The sequence below is a fragment of the Somniosus microcephalus genome, chromosome 18 (assembly GCF_052327205.1).
Source record: "Somniosus microcephalus isolate GS21.2 chromosome 18, FLI_Smic_1.0, whole genome shotgun sequence".
NCBI lineage: Eukaryota > Metazoa > Chordata > Chondrichthyes > Squaliformes > Somniosidae > Somniosus > Somniosus microcephalus.
Window position 1 is genome coordinate 17306337 of NC_141004.1, and position 20217 is coordinate 17326553.

At 46.4% G+C, this 20217-nt stretch overlaps 1 protein-coding gene across 1 annotated transcript in view; it reads left to right on the forward strand.

The window, feature by feature from the left end:
• Nucleotides 1–20217, forward strand: part of LOC147105058 (ethanolamine kinase 1-like) — a 60305-nt gene that overhangs the window by 3763 nt on the left and 36325 nt on the right. Inside the window, exon 2 of the mRNA XM_086011778.1 lies at nucleotides 13525–13784. Coding sequence (XP_085867904.1) covers nucleotides 13525–13784 — 260 coding nt within the window. The remainder of the gene's footprint in view (nucleotides 1–13524; nucleotides 13785–20217) is intronic.

The window sequence follows — 20217 nt, forward strand, 5'->3', positions numbered from 1 at the left end:
TAGAGATATTGCTGCAGCTTTTGTCACCTGCAGACACAACCATTCCAATGCCCTCCTGGCCTGCTTCCCATCCTTCACCATCCGGAAAGTCCCGTTCACACATCACCCCATGCTTACTGACCTACATTGGCTCCTGGTTCGGCAAATTCTCATCTTTGTTTACACTAAGAAATAGGAACAGGAGTCGGCCATTCGGCCCCTCGAGCCTGCTCCACCATTCAATAAGATCATGGCTGATCTTTGACTTCAACTCCACTTTCCTGCACTATCCCCATATCCCTTGATTCCTTTTAATATTCAAAAATCTATCAATCTCTGTCTTGAATATACTCAATGACTGAGCCTCCACAGTCCTCTGGGGCAGAGAATTCCAAAGATTCACCACCCTCTGAGTGAAGAAATTTCTCCTCATCTCAGTTCTAAATGGCTGACCCCTTACTTTGAGACTGTGACCCCGGTTCTAGACGCCCCAGCCAAGAGAAACATCTTCCCTGCATCTACCCTGTCAAGCCCTGTAAGAATTTTGTATGTTTCAATGAGATCACCTCTCATTCTTCTAAACTCTAATATAGGCCGAGTCTACTCAATCATTCCTCATAGGACAATCCCCCCATCCCAGGAATCAGTCTGGTGAACCTTCGTTGCATTCTCTCTATGGCAAGTATATCCTTCCTTAGGTAAGGAGACCAAAACTGTACACAATACTCCAGGTGTGGTCTCACCAGGGCCCTATATAATTGCAGTAAGATGTCTTTACTCTTATACTCAAATCCTATTGTAATAAAGGCCAACATATCGTTTGCTTTCCTAATTGCTTTCTGTACCTGCATGTTAACTTTCAGTGATTCGTGTACAAGGACACCCAGGTCCCTCTGAACACCAACATTTCCCAATCTCTCACCATTTCTTCCTCCCAGAGTGGATAACTTCACATTTCTCCACATTATATTCCAAGAACACCTGCCATGTTCTTGCCCGCTCACTTAGTCTGTCTATATTCACTTGAAGCCTCCTTGTGTCCTCCTCACAACAACAACAACTTGTATTATATAGCGCCTTTAACGTAGTAAAACGTCCCAAGGTGCTTCACAGGAGTATTTTAAGACAAAAAAAATTTGACACCGATCCACATAAGGATAAATTAGGGCAGGTGACCAAAAGCTTGGTCAAAGCGGTAGGTTTTAAGGAGCATCTTGAAGGAGGAAAGAGGTAGCGAGGCGGAGAGATTTAGGCAGGGAATTCCAGAGCTTAGGGCCTAGACAGCAGAAGGCAAAACTTGCATTCCCACCCAGCTTTGTATCATCAGCAAACTTGGAGAAATCCCTCCATGGCCTCGCCCTCCCTATCTCTGTAACCTCCTCCAGCCCCACAATCCTGAGTTCTCTGCGCTCCTCCAATTCTGGCCTCTTGCACATCCCCAATTGTCATCGCTCCACCATTGGCGGCCGTGCCTTTAGTTGCCTAGGCCCTCAGCTCTGGAATCCCCCTCCCTAAACCTTCCTGAAAAAGATTTGTTGGTCTAGTGACGGTCCTAGTGAATCCCTAATTCAAACTTGAACTAGCCTTAAGAGGCTATCTGCCTTCGAAAGACCTTGTATTATAGTCCATACATCAGTGTAAACGTCTAGTGTGTCCGCACCACTTGAGTTGCACTTAGCGTTAAACACCAACATTTTGCAACTGAACAGATTTAAAATGTGTACAAACAGAAGCAGTCATATCCTACTGGCTTTCATGACATTCAGGTAACCTGTCTCTCAAGGAGAGGAGAAAAGCTATAATTGGTTTTTAATTTGAGTTCAGAGTGTGCCCATTAAGATCCCAACAGGGAGCATCTCAGCAATGGCCATAAAGGGAAAGGCTAGGTGAGTGGCTAAACATTCCAACCAGGATGAATAATTAACAGCCGATCAGTGAGTATATTGTAGGTAGACAGATCATTGTCTGTTCCAAGGGTGCTTACTCTCAGATAAGTGCTCCTTTCACATCTCCTATCAGCATACAGTAGCTGGTCATCTATACAAGATAGATTAGGTGCAGAGTAAAGTTCCCCATGCACTCCCTCAGCAATGTACCATCTCCTTCTGCATCAGTGTAGGGTTTTCTAATTCCGCACTCATTATCTTTGTGGGCTGTAAGTGAGATTTTCAGTTTTACTGTTGTGATCTCAATGTCCAGAGTGTCTATTGACACCACTGTGTCAGCCAATGAGTTGGAGGCGGGGTGGGATTTGTGGCAGGACTCACAGCAAACAGTCTGCTTTACAGCAGAGTCTGTTTAAACAGCGCACTACAGCAAACAGTCTACAGAGTCTATTTAAAAAGTGTGTCTAAGAACTACAGCACAGCTCCTGACTGAAACTACAGCAACTTCTGATAAAAGCAGGGTGATTTTTCTGCAGCAAAATGCAGTGAGTGGAGGATAGTTACATGCAAATTATGTGTGTAAAATCAGTCCCAGTCACTTACAGCAGTGCGGCCTCCAGGCATGATTGATGGGGGAATTACCCAATCATCTCCCATTCTGGCCGGGGATAGTGGTGTCACGATATGCAGCTGCTAATGTCTGGGCAGTTTTGTGCTGTGGACTCGGTCCAATTAGCAACTGGCTTGAGTCTCTTGCAACCAAAGTAGTAAAAACCTCATTTCATCATTCTAGGCCTGATGAGAAACGAGGTAGCAAATGTGAGAGGACAACATGCTACTGACTTTTAAATTCCTTCCTTTTAATTCCTGCTTTAATTCCTTTTAATTCAGTGTCAGCTGTGGCTCAGTGGGCAGCACACTCCCCCCTCTGAGACAGAAGGTTGTGGGTTCAAGTCCCACTCCAGAGACTTGAGCACATAAAGCTAGGCCGACACTCCAGTGCAGTGCTGAGGGAGTGCTGCACTGTCTGAGGTGCCGTCTTTCGGATGAGACGTTAAACCGAGGCCCCGTCTGCTCTCTCAGGTGGACGTAAAAGATCCCATGGCCACTATTTCGAATAACAGCAGGGGAGTCCTGGCCAATATTTATCCCTCAATCAACATAACAAAAACAGATTATCTGGTCATTATCACATTGTTGTTTGTGGGAGCTTGCTGAGCGCAAATTTAGCTGCCGCATTTCCCACATTACAGCAGTGACTACACTCCAAAAAGTACTTCATTGGCTGTAAAGCGCTTTGGGCCGTCCGGTGGCCAAAAAAAGGCGCTATATAAATGCAAGTCTTTTCTTCCTTTAACGTTACTTCCCTAAAGGTGCTGGCTTGTATTCGGTTACTGTTTCCTGGGTGCCCTAATTCACGATAGCATGGGGTACGGTTTTACGGGCATCCTCCAGTACGTCACCCAAGTGGCCATTGTTCACATGTGAACCGAGGCGGTGTGTGTCAGGTGGCCTTGAGGGCATTCTAACTCTTGTCCTCGCGCAATGCCCACACGCACACAAACCCCTCCGCTTTTCGGTCAGGAGTGAGATGCCTGACACTTTTTTAATTCACTTTTCTTCCCTGATTTTAGCTCCGAGGTGCTGAGGCCAATTTTTAGTGCTCCTATTTTCTCCCCAGCAGAACCGGGGGTGGGGGGATTGAACTTGACACCTTCCAGCTCTCTGTACGATTCGCTTCCGAGAGCACGCGATGCAACTAGCAGCAGAGTTTTTTTCAAATAATTACATTGCTGCAGAAATACTGCTGCTGCTGCTGTCCAAGGGTTAATTGATGTAATCCAATCTGTAGATCAGCCACGCGGGCAGTAACTGAAGTTAGCCATCAATGGAAAATGACATGGTATGGGTCACGTGTTTTATTGATGGCGCTGACCTGTGATGCAATGCCTTGGCCAGCTATAGATCAGATAAGGGCATCTGTTTTAATTGCTAACATCCGTTGAGACAGGAAGTTGCATCATGTTTGTTTTGATCAGTCATGTGTTCCACCACATTACTGTTTTTCTAACGTTCCTTTCTTCACGCTTCAGTGATCGAAGCAATAGGAAACGCAGGTTTCATTATCATTCCAGCTCCTCCCTCCCCGCAGTCGCCCAATCTGGGCTATCAAAAGCCTGAGCACTCCGAAATGGGACGGAGGGTTAGGAATTGTGTAACCCTATTGGTCCTTTTTTTTTTAGGAATGCAGAGTAACCCTATCAGATCTTTCACGGTGGATTGGGGAGGGGGAGGGGAAAGAAACAAGAAACTCATTAAAGACCAGCTGAAAGGGCTAGTTCCCTATTCAATCCACTGTCTCTGCTAGGGGGAGAAAATAGAGGTGCTAAAAATTGGCCACAGCACTTCTAGGCTAATATCAGGGAAGAAGAGAAAAGTGAATTTAAAAAAAAAAAGTCAGGCATCTCACTCCTGGCCAAAAAGCGGAAGTGTTGGGTGCGTGTGGTCATTGTGCGAGGACAGCAGTCCTCGAGGCCATCTGACTCGCACCGCCTCCATTCACACATGAACAATGGCCACTTGGGTGACGCACTGGCGGGCACCTGTAAAACCATACCCCGTGCCATCGGCCTACAGGCCTAATTTGGTTAGGCCCCACTTCCACCTCTTTCCCCCGTCCCAAGGAGAGGTTTGTTCTCATTATTTACACGTTGGAACTCTTTTGGGGAAGGGATGAAGTGAAACGTATAGACGGGAATAACGGAATGTTATTTTATTGAGAAACCCTAAGAAAGGAGGGGAACAAAATCTGGAATCAAAAACATCACCAAGGTTGAAAAGAAAGACTTGCATTTATATAGCGCCTTTCGCGACCACTGGACATCCCAAAACGCTTTACAGCCAATGAAGTACTTTTTGTAACTTAGTCACTGTTGTAATATAGGAAACACGGCAGCCAATTCGCGCACAGCAAGGTCCCACAAATAGTAATGTGATAATGACCAGATAATCTGTTTTTGTGATGTTGATTGAGGGATAAATATTGGCCCCAGGACACTGGGGATAACCCCCACCCCCCCCCGGCTCTTCTTCAAAATAGTGCCATGGGATCTTTTACGTCCACCTGAGAGAGCAGACGAGGCCTCGATTTAATGTCTCATCCGAAAGACGGAACTTCTAGAAACATAGAAGATAGGAGCAGGAGTAGGCCATTCGGCCCCTCGAGCCTGCTCCGCCATTCAATGAGATCATGGCTGATCATCCAAATTCAGTACCCTGTCCCTGCTTTCTCCCCATATCCCTTGATCCCTTTAGCCTTAAGAAATATATCCAACTCCTTCTTCTTGAATATATTTAATGAATTGGCCTCCACTGCCTTCTGTGGTAGAGAATTCCACAGGTTCACCACTCTCTGGGTGAAGAAATTCCTCCTCATCTCAGTCCTAAATGGCTTACCCCTTATCCTTAGACTATGACCCCTAGTTCTGGACTCCCAGCCATCGGGAACATCTTTCTTGCATCTAGTCTGTCCAGGCCTGACAGAATTTTATAGGTTTCGATGAGATCCCCTCTCAATCTTCTAAACTCCAGTGAGTACAAGCCCAATCGACCCAATCTCTCCTCGTACGTCATTCCTGCCATCCCAGGTATTAGCCTGGTGAATCTTCGCTGCACTCCTATCATGGCAAGAACGTCCTTCCTCAGATAAGGCGACCAAAACTGCACACAATACTCAAGATGTGGTCTCGCCAAGGCCCTGTACAACTATAGCAAGACATCCTTGTTCCTGTACTTGAATCCTCTCGCTACGAAGGCCAACATACCATTTGCCTTCTTAACCGCCTGCTGCACCTGCATGCTTACCTTCAGTGACTGGTGCACAAGGACACCCAGGTCTCGTTGCACTTCCCCTTCTCCCAATCTATTGCCATTCAAATAATCTGCCTTCCTGTTTTTGCCACCAAAGTGGATAACCTCACATTTATCCACATTATAGTGCATTTGCCATGTTTCTGCCCAATCACCCAACCTGTCCAAATCATACTAGAGTTTCACAACATTCTCCTCACAGCATACCCTCCCAACCAGCTCTGACAGCGCAGCACTTCCTCGGCACTGTTCTGAAGTGTCGGCCTAGATTTTTGTGCTCGAGTCTCTGGAGTGGGGCTTGAACTCACAACCAGCTGACTCAGAGGAGAGGGTGCTACCCACCGAGCCACAGCTGACACTATAGAAAGAGAGGCCAAGGTAAATCGAGTAGTGAAGACATGCTTAAGTGTTTTTTTTTCTTCAGGTATGAGCCTAGGTAGTGAGTCTTGATAGACTATTAAATCACAGGTACTAAATGTAGATAATATAGTGTGTATATATGAAATTACACAATATACATTCATCCACAAAACCGGTCTCCAGCACAAATGTTGGTTGGTGATTAGAAGCAGGAGCCTGGATTAATGGTCCCTGTCCTAGCCTGATGGGGCTAAGGGCCAATTTTAGGGCTGCATTTTGTGACGCCACTATTCCTGGCCAGAATGGAGGTGATTGGGTAATTTCCCATCAATCACGCCTGAAGACCACACTGCTGTAAGTGACTGGGACTGATTTTGCGCACATCGTTTGTTTTATGTAACTATCCTCCACTCACTGCATTTTTGCTGGTGAAATCACCCTGCTTTTATCGGGAGAAGTTGCTGTAGTTCTGGTCATGAGGTCTGTTTGCTGTGGTTCGTAGAGACTCTTTTTTTAAATAGACTCTGTAGACTGTTTGCAGTAGTGCGCTCTTTAAATAGACTCTGTTTACTGAGTAAATAGACTTTTTGTTTGCTGTACAATATACTGTTCGCTGTGAGTCCTGCCATAAATCCCGCCTCACCGCCAACTCACTGGCTGACACAGTGCGACTCACTCGAAACCTTTACAAATCTCTGGTTAGGCCTTAGCTGGAGTCTTGTGTGCAATTCTGGGTGCCACACTTTAGGAAGGATGTCAAGGCCTTGGCAAGAGTACAGAGGAGGTTTACCAGGATGATACCAGGGACGAGGAACTTCAGTTATGTGGAGAGATTGGAGAAGCTGGGAGCAGGGGGAAACCTAATCGAGGTATTCAAAATTATGAACAGTTTTTTGATAGAGCAAGTAGGGAGAAACTATTTCCTCTGGCAAGTGGGTCGATAACTAGAAGTCATAGATTTAAAATAATTGCCAAAACAACTAGAAGGGAATTGAGGACATTTCTTCACACAGAGGATTGTTAAGATCTGGAACATACTACAGGAAACTTTTTCAATTTACCGGCACCTAAATAACTGGAAATCTCGGTTAACCGGCAAAATTCAGGAGTAGGTTTTACTTCATATTTTTTTGCCGCCTTCCATCTGTGCTGTGCAAGGGTGTGGCTGCAGCTGTTGCTAAGCTACAGAGACGCTTGAAACTTGAGGCCATTGTTCTACAGTTGCTAAGCAACAGGGTTTGTTGCTTTATACGGAGCTGTCAGCTCTCCGTATCTTTTACTATAGCTTTCGGTTATCCGGAATTTTTGATGAACCGGCACCACGTCGGTCCCGTCCGTGCCGGATTTAAAAAAAAGTTTCCTGTACCTGAAAGCGAGGTGGAATCAGATTCTATAGGAAATTTTAAACTTCAATTGGACATGTACTTGAAGAGGACACATTTGCAGGGTTATGGGGAGAAGGCTGGGGTGTGGGACTAAACTGGACAGCTCTTTCAAAGAGCCGGCAGAGGCGTGACGGGCTGAATGGCCTCCTTCTGTGCTGTAAGCCCGGCCTTCTCTATCTCTGTAACCTCCTACAAGCCTCCGAGATCTCCGCGTCCCTCCACTTCCGGCATCTTGCACATCCCCGATTTTAATCGCACCACCAGTGACGGCCGTGCTTTCAGCTGCCTGGGCCCTAAGGCCTGGAAATCCCTCCCTAAACCTCTCCTCTTTTAAGGTGGTCCTTAAAACCTGCACCTTTGACCAAGCTTTTGGTCATCTGTCCTGATATCGCCTTCTATGGCTCGGTGTCAAATTTATGCTCCGTTATAAATGCATGCGCAGTTTGTGGTTGATTCGAAGTGGAAGTGTTGGTCCTGATGTTCCAGCCATCACAGTGAGGGCCAGGCTTGATAGACCAGCTGGTCTTTTCCTGCCCGGCAATCTCGTATGTTTGTAAATATCATTTGTTCAGACGAAAACGGGATAATTTGCAGAAGTAAGTAAAAGGATGTTCAGGTTAATCAGATGTAACTGATATTTAAAATGGCTCCGATTATTTTTGAGGTTCACCGCACTTACTCTGGACGGAAACTGGCCTCGATGGGACCCATAGCTCCATCAGTGGTGGCAGATGAACGTGAGGGAATCGGAAGAATCCATTCCATTTTATACCCATCAAGGAACCGGGCTTCAAAGCCCCTGAAACAAAGGTCTTCCAGTGACTGAAGAAAATGGAAAACTTTCCTTGTCCAACCTGTGGTGCTTATTGCGGCATCGTGCTCCTGTGGCAAAGTTCACGTGGCCGTGAACTTGCCACCTGCTTCGACTGGAGGTGTTGCTAAGTGTGATTCACTCCAGCTGTTTGAGCTGCGCATGTTCTTGTAATGTCTCAGATAAATCGCGTCTCCCCAAGTGGATATTCAAGGACGCATTTGACTCCCTTTTTAAACATGCAATCAAAATCCAAGAGGTCAACATTTTGGGCTCAAAGTCTTTTTTTTCAATGGAAGTCATTTTGTTTCCACATACCGCTTTGAATTTTTATCAGCAAAACTTTGATTGGCTGGAACCCAAGCCGTGATCCCTTGGCCCCTCCCTCGGATCCCTCTCTCCAGCTTTGGGCCTGATGCCCCTGTAGTGTGGTGAGAGCTATAGGCCAACACTGGCATAGTGCCACGATAAACGTCCTTGGGTTGGACAGGGTACGTTTTTATTCTCTTCAGCTACTGGCAGACCTTGAAATGAAATTCCTTTTGATTTATTGAAAATGGTTCTCCTTAAAACTCCTGGATCTCACCTCCTGTAACCAGGATGGTTTACTTTGGTGGAGACTTGCTTCAGCAGGTCTACTAACCAATATCATTTACTATCCAGTATTTTTAAGGTGCCGATTCCACCTCTGCTTGCCCTACATGTGTCAAATCAATACAATAAATCTGACCATCTGAGTTTGGCATGCTCTTGGGTTCACATCTAGGATAAGTTTTTTGAGAAACTTGTGTGCCAAGTTCAAGCCCACAGTTCATACGCAACCCTGTTTGAAAAGAGTAAGAGCGAAATGAGGTAGCGCCAATCTTGGATTTTAAAAGCCTATAGATTGTAGGTGGGAGGGAAGGAATTCCCTTTAGAAAGAAAGACTTGCATTTATATAGCCCCTTTCACGACCATCGGACATCCCAAAGCGCTTTACAGCCAGAAGTGTTGTAATGTAGGAAATGTGGCAGCTAATTTGTGCACAGCAAGCTCCCACAAACAGCAATGTTTTACTGATGTTGATTGAGGAATAAATATTGGCCAGGACACCAACTCCCCTGCCCTCCTTCGAAATTGTGCCAGGGGATCTTTTACGTTCACCTGAGAGAGCAGACGGGCCCTCAGTTTAACATCTCATCTGAAAGGCAGCACCTCCAACAGTGCAGCGCTCCTTCAGTACTGCATTGGAGTGTCAGCCTAGATTTTTGTGCTCAAGTCTCTGGAGTGGGACGTGAACCCACAACCTTCTGACTCTGAGGCGAGAGGGCTGCCCACTGAGCCACTGGCTGAGGCTCTAGGAAAGAGTTAGAGTAGGGCATTGTTTAGTGATATTGTTTTCTTCACCGTGAATGATGGGCCAACAACAAAATATAAAAACATTTATATTGTGCCTTTTAATGTAGCTCCCATCCGAAGGTGGTGCATAGAGGTGGAATGGACACTGTTTAATAATGGAAGAGTTAGGAGAGATGATTGCAAGCATAGTGGAAAAAAGAGGTTTTTGAAGGCAGGCGGAAGAAAGAGGTTTTGAAGGAGGGATGAGAAACGGCGAGGCCTTTATGGAGGGATTTTCCAATTATAAGGGTAGTACGGCTGAAGACTCTATCACCGAAGGTGAAGCAGAAGAAGAGGGAGATAGACATGGAGCCCGAGTTGTAGGACATGGGCTGGGACGTAAGGCTGGAGGAGGTTACAGAGATAGGGCCATGGAGGGATTTATCAAACCTAACTGGTTCACTAAGGTCCTTTTAGGACAGGCAACGTCATCCTTAACCAGGCTAGCCTGAAAGTGACACCAGTCCCACACCGACATGGTTAACTCTCAACTGCCTCCCTGAAGTGGTTTAGCTAGCGGTTCAGAAAGAAGGTCCACCACCACCTTCTCGGGGCATTTAGGGGGGGCGGTCAATAAATGCCAGTGATGCCCACATCCTGAGAGTGAATTTAAAACGAAACTGAGGCAAGAATTTCCAATTCTGCATGTTGTTGGACAGGCATCCAAAGGAGGTTGGTGAGTATGGGGACAAAGGGCAAGCTGGACTTGACGCAGATCAGGATGTGGTTGGTGGCGTTTTTGGACAAGCTGGAGTTTGTCGGACGTGGGGTGGGGGGGGGTGACGGGGGGGCTTGGAGCCTGGCGAGGGGAGTGCTGAAACGGTGTCTGGATCACATTGGATGGAGATGATCTCCCTTCCAATTACTGGGAATGGTCCAAAAAGAGAAAAAGGGCTTCATTACAAAGAAGAAAAATGCAGCAATGTCTGCAGATAATACTTGCCCAAACATGGGGGCTGACATGAATCAGTCATTCATGAAAGAAAGACTAATGAAATAATACTGAGCGGCCTGCGAGTGGCGCTGTCCAGGGAGAGTATAAATACTCGGGCACGGGCCCAGCTTGCGCAGGACATTCTTAACCGGAACTAGTGAAGGACACAACTAGACCTCCATGTTGTAAAACAGTTGGTCTAAGCGTTAAACAAAGCTTTAATCAAGTGCCTAGTAGTTTTCTTGCGTCAGGGGCCACCTTATTAAGTGTGACACAGCTGTCAAAAAGAGAAGAGCATTAAATTACTAACTGAACTGATCTTTATTGTCTCTCTTATGTGAATGGAACTCTGGTAACCTGAGTCGCATGGGCCCTGTGTGGTTTGCAAATTATTCAGGTGTCAGACCTGTTGTGCAGTTTCAGCTTGAACTCTAAGCACCGAGTTTACAAATCCCGCTCCGCCACATCCCCCACCTTCATTTGCTGTCTGTGAATATCCCTTCTGTTAGAATTTAGAAATAAATCTAAGGTAGAATGGGATGAGACGGTGGCATAGTGGTTAGCACTGTTGCCTCACAGCGCCAGGGACCCGGGTTCGAATCCGGCCTCGGGCAACTGTCTGTGTGGAGTTTGCACATTCTCCCCGTGTTTGCGTGGGTTTCCTCCGGGTGCTCCGGTTTCCTCCCACAGTCCAAAGATGTGTGGGTTAGGTTGATTGGCTCTGATAAATTGACCCTTAGTGTTAGGGGGATTAAATACGTGGGGTTACGGGGATAGGGTGGGATATGTGTTGGTGTAGGGGTTACGGGGATCGGGTGGGATATGTGTCGTTGCAGGCTCGATGGGCCGAAATGGCCTCTATCTGCACTGTGGGGTTTCTGTGATTTCTGTGAGACACAGACTCACGACAACTTCTGCTTTTTTTGGCCAAGACATTGAACCATTGGTCTGCTTGGGTGGATATGGGAACATAGGAACAGGAGGAGGCCATTCAACTCTATCTGCCCACCTTGGTTCTGTAGTCCTGGTTGTCTAACAAAAATCTATTGATCTCGGTTTTGAAATTTTCAGTTGACCCTCAGCCTCAACAGCTTTTTTGTCTTTTTTTGTTTTTCATACAGACCCCAGCATCTGCAACATTTGACCCCACCTCATTGTTCTTTGATGTAATGTTTTCCTGACTGACCTGTTTGGGCACCATTCACACCTTTGATTGCTGTGATTATCTCTCAGTACTCGTTTAGTAGGTGCAGCACTTCAACGTGACAGTGAAGAGCTGTGTACGGTCCAGACGGGTGGTGTGTTCAGTAGAAGTAATTATGAATGATAACCAGCTGTGGAACAGACAGTATTTATTTACCAGAAGTGGCACCATAATTGTAATCTGCCCGCCCCTTTTATTAGTCTGTTTACATTATGACGGGATGATGTTTATAGTTTCACAAACATTTTGGTAAAAGGATCAGGAGCTTGTGTGCTGGAGGTCCGGGTTTTCTTTCCTCTTAATTGTGCTCTCGATTTGGTCGAGGGTGGCAATTATTGCCCATCCCTAGTTGCAGTGTTGCCTGGAGGTTTCATCACATGACCTCGATCCGCCCCGCCCCGCCATTGGTCCATCCTCCAGGCACATGTCACCCACGGCCAATTGGAAAGGGAGCAGACCTCCTTTTTGTTACTTGATTTGCATTAATCTTGACTGTCAGTCAAACAGCTTTTCTCCATCTCCAATCCTTAACTAATATAAAATGAAAAACGATCAAAGAAAATGAAAAAAGCGCAATTTTGTTTTACGACCCTTTTCCCCCCCCCCCCTCCTGGGTTGCTTGCAGCAGTGTCCTGGAGATTAATTAGTCTGCAATTCCTGGAGGCACCAGGGCAATTCCTGGAGGGTTGGCAACCCTAGCTAGTTGTTGTGAGGTGGTGATGGTGGGTGGCCTTTTATATTGGGGGAAAAAAAATTGTTTTTGTTTCACCAACTGAGTGACTCTGAATACCCTACACACCAAGCTCAATCACGTAGAGTGGGACTGGAGTCACCTGTAGAGTGGACCGAGTAAGGGTGACCCGTTCCCTTCCTTGAAGGATGTTGGTGAACCAATTGTTTTTTTTTACATCAATCCACCCGCTTTCATGGTCGCTGTGTTTTCTCTCTCTCTCCGTGTGTCTTTTGTCCCTGTGGTCTGGAAGTTACCCAATACAAATTATAAGCGTATGTCCACAACTGGTTTGTATGAAAGTCCTTTATCAGCTATTTTACCAGAGGGATTAACTTGTTTTTAAAAAAAAAAAATTAATACCAGAATGATGAGCATTGAGCCGCCAATTCTGTCGTGGAGTACTTTCAAGGACTGTGTCTCTAATGGAGCTAATGTAAATGGTACGAGGGTGCCAAATCCAGACTTTCTCCTCCTAAAGTGCCGAGCACACTGGTGATTCAGTAAGTCTCATGGTTAGAGGTTAGGATGCTTTGCGTGCGTTTTCCGCCCCACCCCTCCCCTCCCCATCCCCCTCATGAAACCCATCCAAGCAGAGCTGTCTTGATAACCTATCTTCTGATTGATGATCGAGGTACAGCTGGTTACTGTCCGTGCCAGGGTTTTGGTTTGAATCCGTGCAGTGAGCACCCAAAGAGAAATGTAAGCGGAGATGGCAGTGAGGCTTCACCCAGGAGAAAGGGGCAGGGTGGGGTGGGGGGTTTATGGAAGTTAGAAGTTGACTTTAAGCTCTGTTACTCAAAACAGTGTGTGTGTCTGATGAGAACTGTGTACTACAAGCAGTGCTAGAAAAATTGAACAGCTATAATAGTCTGACTGTCCACTCTGATGTGAGACGAGAATGTCATTCGACCAAGGCCTGCCAGTACAGTGCTGCCCCAATTTTTTTTACAAGGTGCATGGCTAACGGCAACTGTATTTCTTCCAGTTATTTACAGATGGAATCACAAACAAACTGGTTGGCTGCTATGTGGGGAACAGAATGGAAGATGTCGTCTTGGTGAGAGTTTATGGCAACAAGACCGAGCTGTTTGTGGACCGGGACAATGAGCTGAAGAGCTTTCAGGTCCTGCATGCCAATGGTTGTGCTCCAAAGCTCTACTGTACATTTCAGAATGGTCTCTGTTACGAGTTCATGCATGGGATAGCGCTAGATCCACAGCATGTCCGAGAACCAGCTCTGTTCAGGTACCAAGCTTTACTCAAAAATTAAATAAATATATAAAATTGTGTTAGCGCTGTGTGGACTACACAGAGAGCTGTCGTCCTTTCACTTCTGCTGCCTTGGATCTGATCCAGACCTGACGTGACCAGATCCTCTGGCTTTTTGGTGGAGGAACTACGTGGTGGAAATGCTGATGTGCATTTGGACAGACTCGACATAGCATCACAACAAGAGCAAACTGAGATTGACTGTAATTGCTATTATTCTATGATGATGATAAACTGGGGAGATTGGGCGGTGGTGGGGAAAGGAGAAAGAGCAGGCATCTTCTCTGGGAGGCGAGCAAGAGGCTCTTCCACTGACGCCCCTAGTTGAGGAACATGTGTTACACTAGGGTAGACCTGTTTGTTCTTTCAACTCCCATTTCTTAAACCACAAGGAGGTGGCCCGCATCCTGTGGAGATACTTTCTTGCTTTTGATGGCCATGCATTGCAGGGACTGAGACTACTTTCTAACTGGCTCCGTTTCAATTATTCCTAAACAATAAAATGTTTCGGAGCGAGTTGAAGTATCTGGTGACATGACTAATTATGTCCATCAAATTTAATTGGATTAGAAGTTCATTTAAGGGGTCATTTTTATTTTACTTTTTTTTCCTTCCCAACTGCGTGCTTCAGTTTGTGGTCCTCGTCCAATCAGACATTCAGATGTCTTTCCAACCATTAATTTAAATGGTCAGAAATTCATGTGCATTACCTGCAGAGAGCCGGCACGGGCTCGACGGGCCGAATGGCCTCCTTTTGTGCTGTAACCATTCTATGATTCTGTGGTTGCGCCTGGATTTTCATTATACACTTCTGACGAGCCTCCCCGTTTTCGGTACAAAGTCATCAAATGGCTCCTTTTTAAGGTATTGTTCCATTCTGAAAATGTATTGCCTTGTATTTCTATATTGACATACCTGCCCATTCTACTAGCCTGTTAACGTCCTCTTGTCTCTTGCATTCTTGGTAGCAATTTGTTGCTATTCCCAATTTGGTATCATCAGCAAATTGTGATATACAGGTCTCGGGTCATCGTTTTTTGAATACTATTCCATCAGCCATGGCGTTGCACCCCAGGAACCAAGACCAAGTGTAGTCTTCGCATGAAGTGGGGTTAGAGGATTGGGTTCATTGGGCCAAGGCACACAGACATAACTCGGTTGCCATTTTGAAGTCATGCATTCTGTCCTTTTTATATAATTTTGATTTTAGATTATTTACAATGAAGTAATAAAAGTATGATAATTTGGGAAGCGGAGCAGTACAGTTGGTTGGTGCATAGGAGTTACTCTACGTTCTGGGCTGAGGAGCTGGGAAACGCAACAGGTGTTAGAGCGCCACACCCTGGGTGGAGGGTGTAATTACAGTGTGACAAGTTTACATAGACAGTAAAAGTGGACCTAGCCATTTTATAATGGGGAAACGTTGACAGGAAGTTCATGCAGCTATAAGAGTTTTATATTTTATTATTAGATCTATGTATTTAGAACACAAGTGGTCAGGGCACTAATCCCTGGGGCAGCCCACGAGCTGTTGCCAGTCTGAGAAACATCTATTTACCACAGCCCTTTGCTGCCTGCTTTTCAGCATCTCTCTGTCCACATCACTTTCCTTTCATGGCATGGGCACACATTCTCTCAACTAATTTCTTGTTTTTGTATTTGTATCTAACTGTGCACAGACTTCATTTTTTTTTTGGGGTGGTGCGGGTGTGATGGGAAGCTGCAGAGAAACCCAGAGGCGGTAGTTCCTCAGGATAAACGCAATTGTGATTCCTCGGACTGTAGGGGCTATGACTGTGATTGATTCCAGGGAAATAAAAATCCCAAGGAATGTTTACGAACATGCAGAGGGGTAAGTTTGCGTGCGTATATTCCTTGTGGAAGGAGGGTTCATGGGTATCGTTGGCATTGAACTCTGCGACACAGAGGTGAAAGGTCTGGACTGTCCCAAATTCCTGATTTCCTTATTGGTGGAAAGTGTGGACAAAAACTGGTTTGACTGTCGCCTTTTTTCTTTCGTGGTCAGCAGGATATCGAACGTGTGGAAACCCATCTTCAAAACAAGCTCGTGAACATAAGTTTGTTTGCCTGGTATGGAGTCTCTCTCGATGTGGGCATACTTCACTTGCCTTCGGATTACAAGAGCCAAGGGGACACTGCTGGGGTTTAACTGGCAAGTTGAGGGACGAGTAAGCTTCTTGTTGCTTGTCCAGCCAGGACCACCCTAGCCAATTGGAGCACTGACTTGCAGGGTTAATTGGTTGGGAAGAGTTCTAGCCCCCAGTTCCTAGTCAACCCTTCCAAGTTCCACCAATAAGCCAAGGTGGCTTGTCAATCATCAACATTGCCCTAGAGTACTGTGGACCTATCCGTCTCGGGTATCGGATTACCAAATGTGCCACTGTTGTCCCAAGCCTCAAGAGTTTCCACATGAGGTTTTGGTGGCTATCTGCCTTCAAGTTGAAGGACCTACATGTAGTAGCTAGTGAGGTGCTGGGCGCCTAAAATGCTCTAGACATCAAAGTGACATGTCACACTTGTCACCAACTACTTCATCCAGTTCCTCGGGTAAGAGACTTTAGCAAAGAGCCATGCCTTTCATGAGGCTGATTTCTTGCCGAGGGTGCTGAGTTGGCAGGTCAGTGTAGGACAGTGCCCTCTCCGCCTGCACCCATTTTTGCCGCACATTCACCTCCACAGTTTGGGTCTGGATGTCTCACATGAACTGAAGGAAGATTTTACATTGCACGCACTGGAGCTCCAACTGTTTGAACGCATGTCTTGAACGCCATAGGTTGAACCTGCATTGAGACTCCTCTCCTACTGCCAACTGTTCTTGATTGAGAAACAGGATGAGTTATCAAGAAGCTGCGCTGTTTTGTGGCTGTTGCCATGTGTTTATCGCCATAAACAATTGCAAAGCCCGTGCGCAGCAAAAAAAATTCTCCTTCCTCGCATTGTGGGTTGGGGAGAATAATTGGCCTCCACATAACCTCCTTGGACAACCGTGTGCGAGTGAAATTCAATAGTATGCTGCAAAGAAAGACCTTACATTTATATAGCGCCTTTCATGACCTCGGGGTGTCCCAAAGTGCTTCACAGCCAATGAAGTATATTTGAAATGCAGCCACTGTTATGTGGACAAACGCAGCAGCCAATTTATACACCGCAAGGTCCCACAGTGAATGAAGTATAACCAGTTAATCTATATATTTTTTTGGTGGTGTTGATTGAGGGATAAATGTTGATCAGGACATCGGGAGAACTTGCTGTTCTTTGAATAGTGCCGTGGGTTCTTTTACATCTACCTTGAGCAGGTAAATATTCGTTTAATAACTCATTCAAAAGACGGCACCTCTGCCAGTGCAATGCTCCCTCTGTACTGTACTGAAGCATAGTACAACACTGGGGCGTATTGCATTGTCAGATGAGTGCACACACACACCCACACCTCCACTTACCTCTAAAATACTGTCTCACGTTATAATTGTTTAAAATAACAAAGTTCAATGAGTTGAAAGTACTGCAGGCAAAATAAAAAGACTTGCATTTATATAGTGCCTTTCATGACCACCGGACGTCCCAAAGTGCCAATTTGCGCACAGCAAGCTCCCACAAACAGCAATGTGTTAATGACCCGATAATTTTTTTTTCTCCAGTGAAGTTGATTGAGATAAATATTGGCCAGGACGCCAGGGATAACTCCCCATGCTCGTCTTCGAAATAGTGCCATAGTATCTTTTACATTCCCATCTGAAAGACGGCACCTCCGACAGTGCAGCACTCCCTCGGTACTGCACTGGGAGTGTCAGCCTAGATTTTTGTGCTCAAGTCTCTGGAGTGGGACTTGAACCCACAACCTTCTGACTCCGAGGCGAGGGTGCTGAGCCACAGCTGATCGTGTTGGCCCACAAGATGCAATGGGTGGATCCTCCGCGCAAGGCAAAGCAGCATAAACTCTGCCACCATCTGAAAGACTGCAAAGACGCCCCACAACTGTATCATTAAGGGCCTTGGAACTGAGTGGAGGGTTTTTTAATTGTCAGATTGAATCGTTGTATTCGAGATCTACCAGTTAAGACCTCCCGAGTCCCTGAAAATGAGCAGTAATCTCTGGCTGCCTCTCATGAAGGAATGTGAATGGTCTGCAGTGCGTGGTTTGGGAAGCTGGCTCTCACAGTGCTTTATATTGTTAATTGTTGTCATTCTGGCAACCACACTAAGCAATAACTCCAATTTCGGTATCAGTTCCGGCCACATCAGTGCTGAGGCAATTCACGCTTGGAAGGCTTCTGAGGGACTGGCTCACACTGAACCAATAACATCCAGAAACTAGGCCAACTTTGAGGGGAGGTTGAATCCATGGGATGTAGCACTAGGCCAAATCACCTGCCTTAACTATTAAGTCTTGAGAGCAAACCAATGAGAATAGCTATATTGAGAATGATATTTATTGCGGTTGCTAACATTCTTAACTTTCTACAGAACGCATGTGCATTTTTTATGGCACCATTCATGACCTAACCCTAACCCTTTGATTCTTTTAAGCACCTCCTTTAAAAGTCACCTCTTTGACTAATATTTTGGTCTTGCTCTCACCTTTATCTTGGCATCTGTTTCCTACATGTGAAGGGCCTTGCGATGTTTGTCTGTGTTAAGGTTGCTCGTGGTACTGGAGGCCTACCACCACTGTTCCCTGTGAGCGGCGCTTTGTTCTGTGCGGCCTGTTTCTTTTAATGTGCGGTCCCTTTAAATTTCTGCGCATGCGCGGTACCTACAGCGTAAAATAAAAACAGAAAATGCTGGAAATACTCAGCAGGTCAGGCGGCATCTGTGTTGCACTGTTCCAATGAAGCTCCGCGTAAGCTCGAGGAACAGCACCTCATCTTTCGATTAGGCACTTTACAGCCTTCTGGACTCAACATTGAGTTCAACAATTTCAGACCATAATCTCTGCCCCTATTTTTTTTGTTGATTTCTGCCAGTGCCGTTTACACCTCATCTAGACTCATCTTTTGTTTCTTAACTTGTCCCATTACCACCACCTTTCGCCTCGCACCGTCATCCCTTTTGTCTTTTAATCTCCTGCCTTCCATCCCATCACAGACCTTCCCTTTTGTTCTCTCCTCCCCCCTCCCTTTCCCCGTCCCTGCACTTGCTTAAAAACCTGTTACATCTCCAACGTTTTCCAGTCCTGACGAAGGGTCATCGACCCGAAACATTGACTCTGTTTCTCTCTCCGCAGGTGTTGCCTGACCTGCTGAGTGTTGCCGGGATTTTCTGTTTTTATTTCCGATTTCCAGCATCCGCAGTATTTTTTGCTTTTGTACTTGCAATGTAAAAGCCGGTGAGCGGCCTGCACGCAGGAGCTTTCCGCCTGCGCGCTTTCACCGGCACATTGCCTACCACCAGTACCCACGTGACCATAAGCTGACGTGATCCGTGCCGAGGAGAAAAGTATCAGAGGCGCAGCGTAGGGGGTGGGTTTTACGCCCTGCTCCTGTGCGACCGCAAAGCTCAAACTTTGGTAGCAAATTTACAAAGCAACTGAAGCAGCTTTTGCAACTGAACCGCTTTTTTTTTTGTGCAGTTGAAGTCGTTAAATTCCGAGTCGGTGGTGGTATTTGGGACAAGGGTCTTTTGTGTTGCTGAGGCAACTGATTGTGCTGGAGCCAGAAGGGGGGTGATTGAAAAAGAAAAAACTTGTGTTTCTACTGTGCGTGTGACGACCCAATGGCCCCGATATTTACTGGGGCGGGATTGCCAAGCTGGGGGGGGTGGTGGGGGGAGGATTTCTGCTTGGGGAAACCTGGAAGTCCCGTAACTCCACAGCGTACATGTATTTTTTTTTTTTACAGATTCCCCGCTCGGAAGCCAGCCTGATTGATAGGCTTGGCTCTCTGTCAGGCGGGGAGTGCTGCAGCAGAGGCCACAACCCAGGAGCAGGTAGGTTCCCTGCTGCTTGGGGTAGTGATCACGAGGGGGGGGGGTGGGTTGGGTTGGGTATAGCATGGTCTTGAGGGTAGGGGGGATCGGAGAGGTTGGGGATCGCGGTGGGGCGGGGATCGCAGGGAGTGTCGACGATGCGGGGATGAGGATCCGATTTCTTGGACTGAGAAACGAGTTTCCTTGGGTGGCCAGGGGGGCAAGGTACTCCTGCTCCTCCTGGCCCACAAGCAGTGCTGGAAAGGCACTTCTCTCTTCCACACAGCAGTCCTCGCCTCTCTTTAGCTGCCGGGTTTCCCGAGGCCTGGGTTAAAGCTGGAAGTGAGAGAAAATCTGAGGCACGCAGCCTCATTAAAGTATAAAATGAGCAACTCGCGATCCAAGATCCATCTTGTGTGTTTTATAGCCTGGATTCATACAGCACAGAAAGAGGCCATTCGGCCCATTGTGCCTGTGTCGGCCC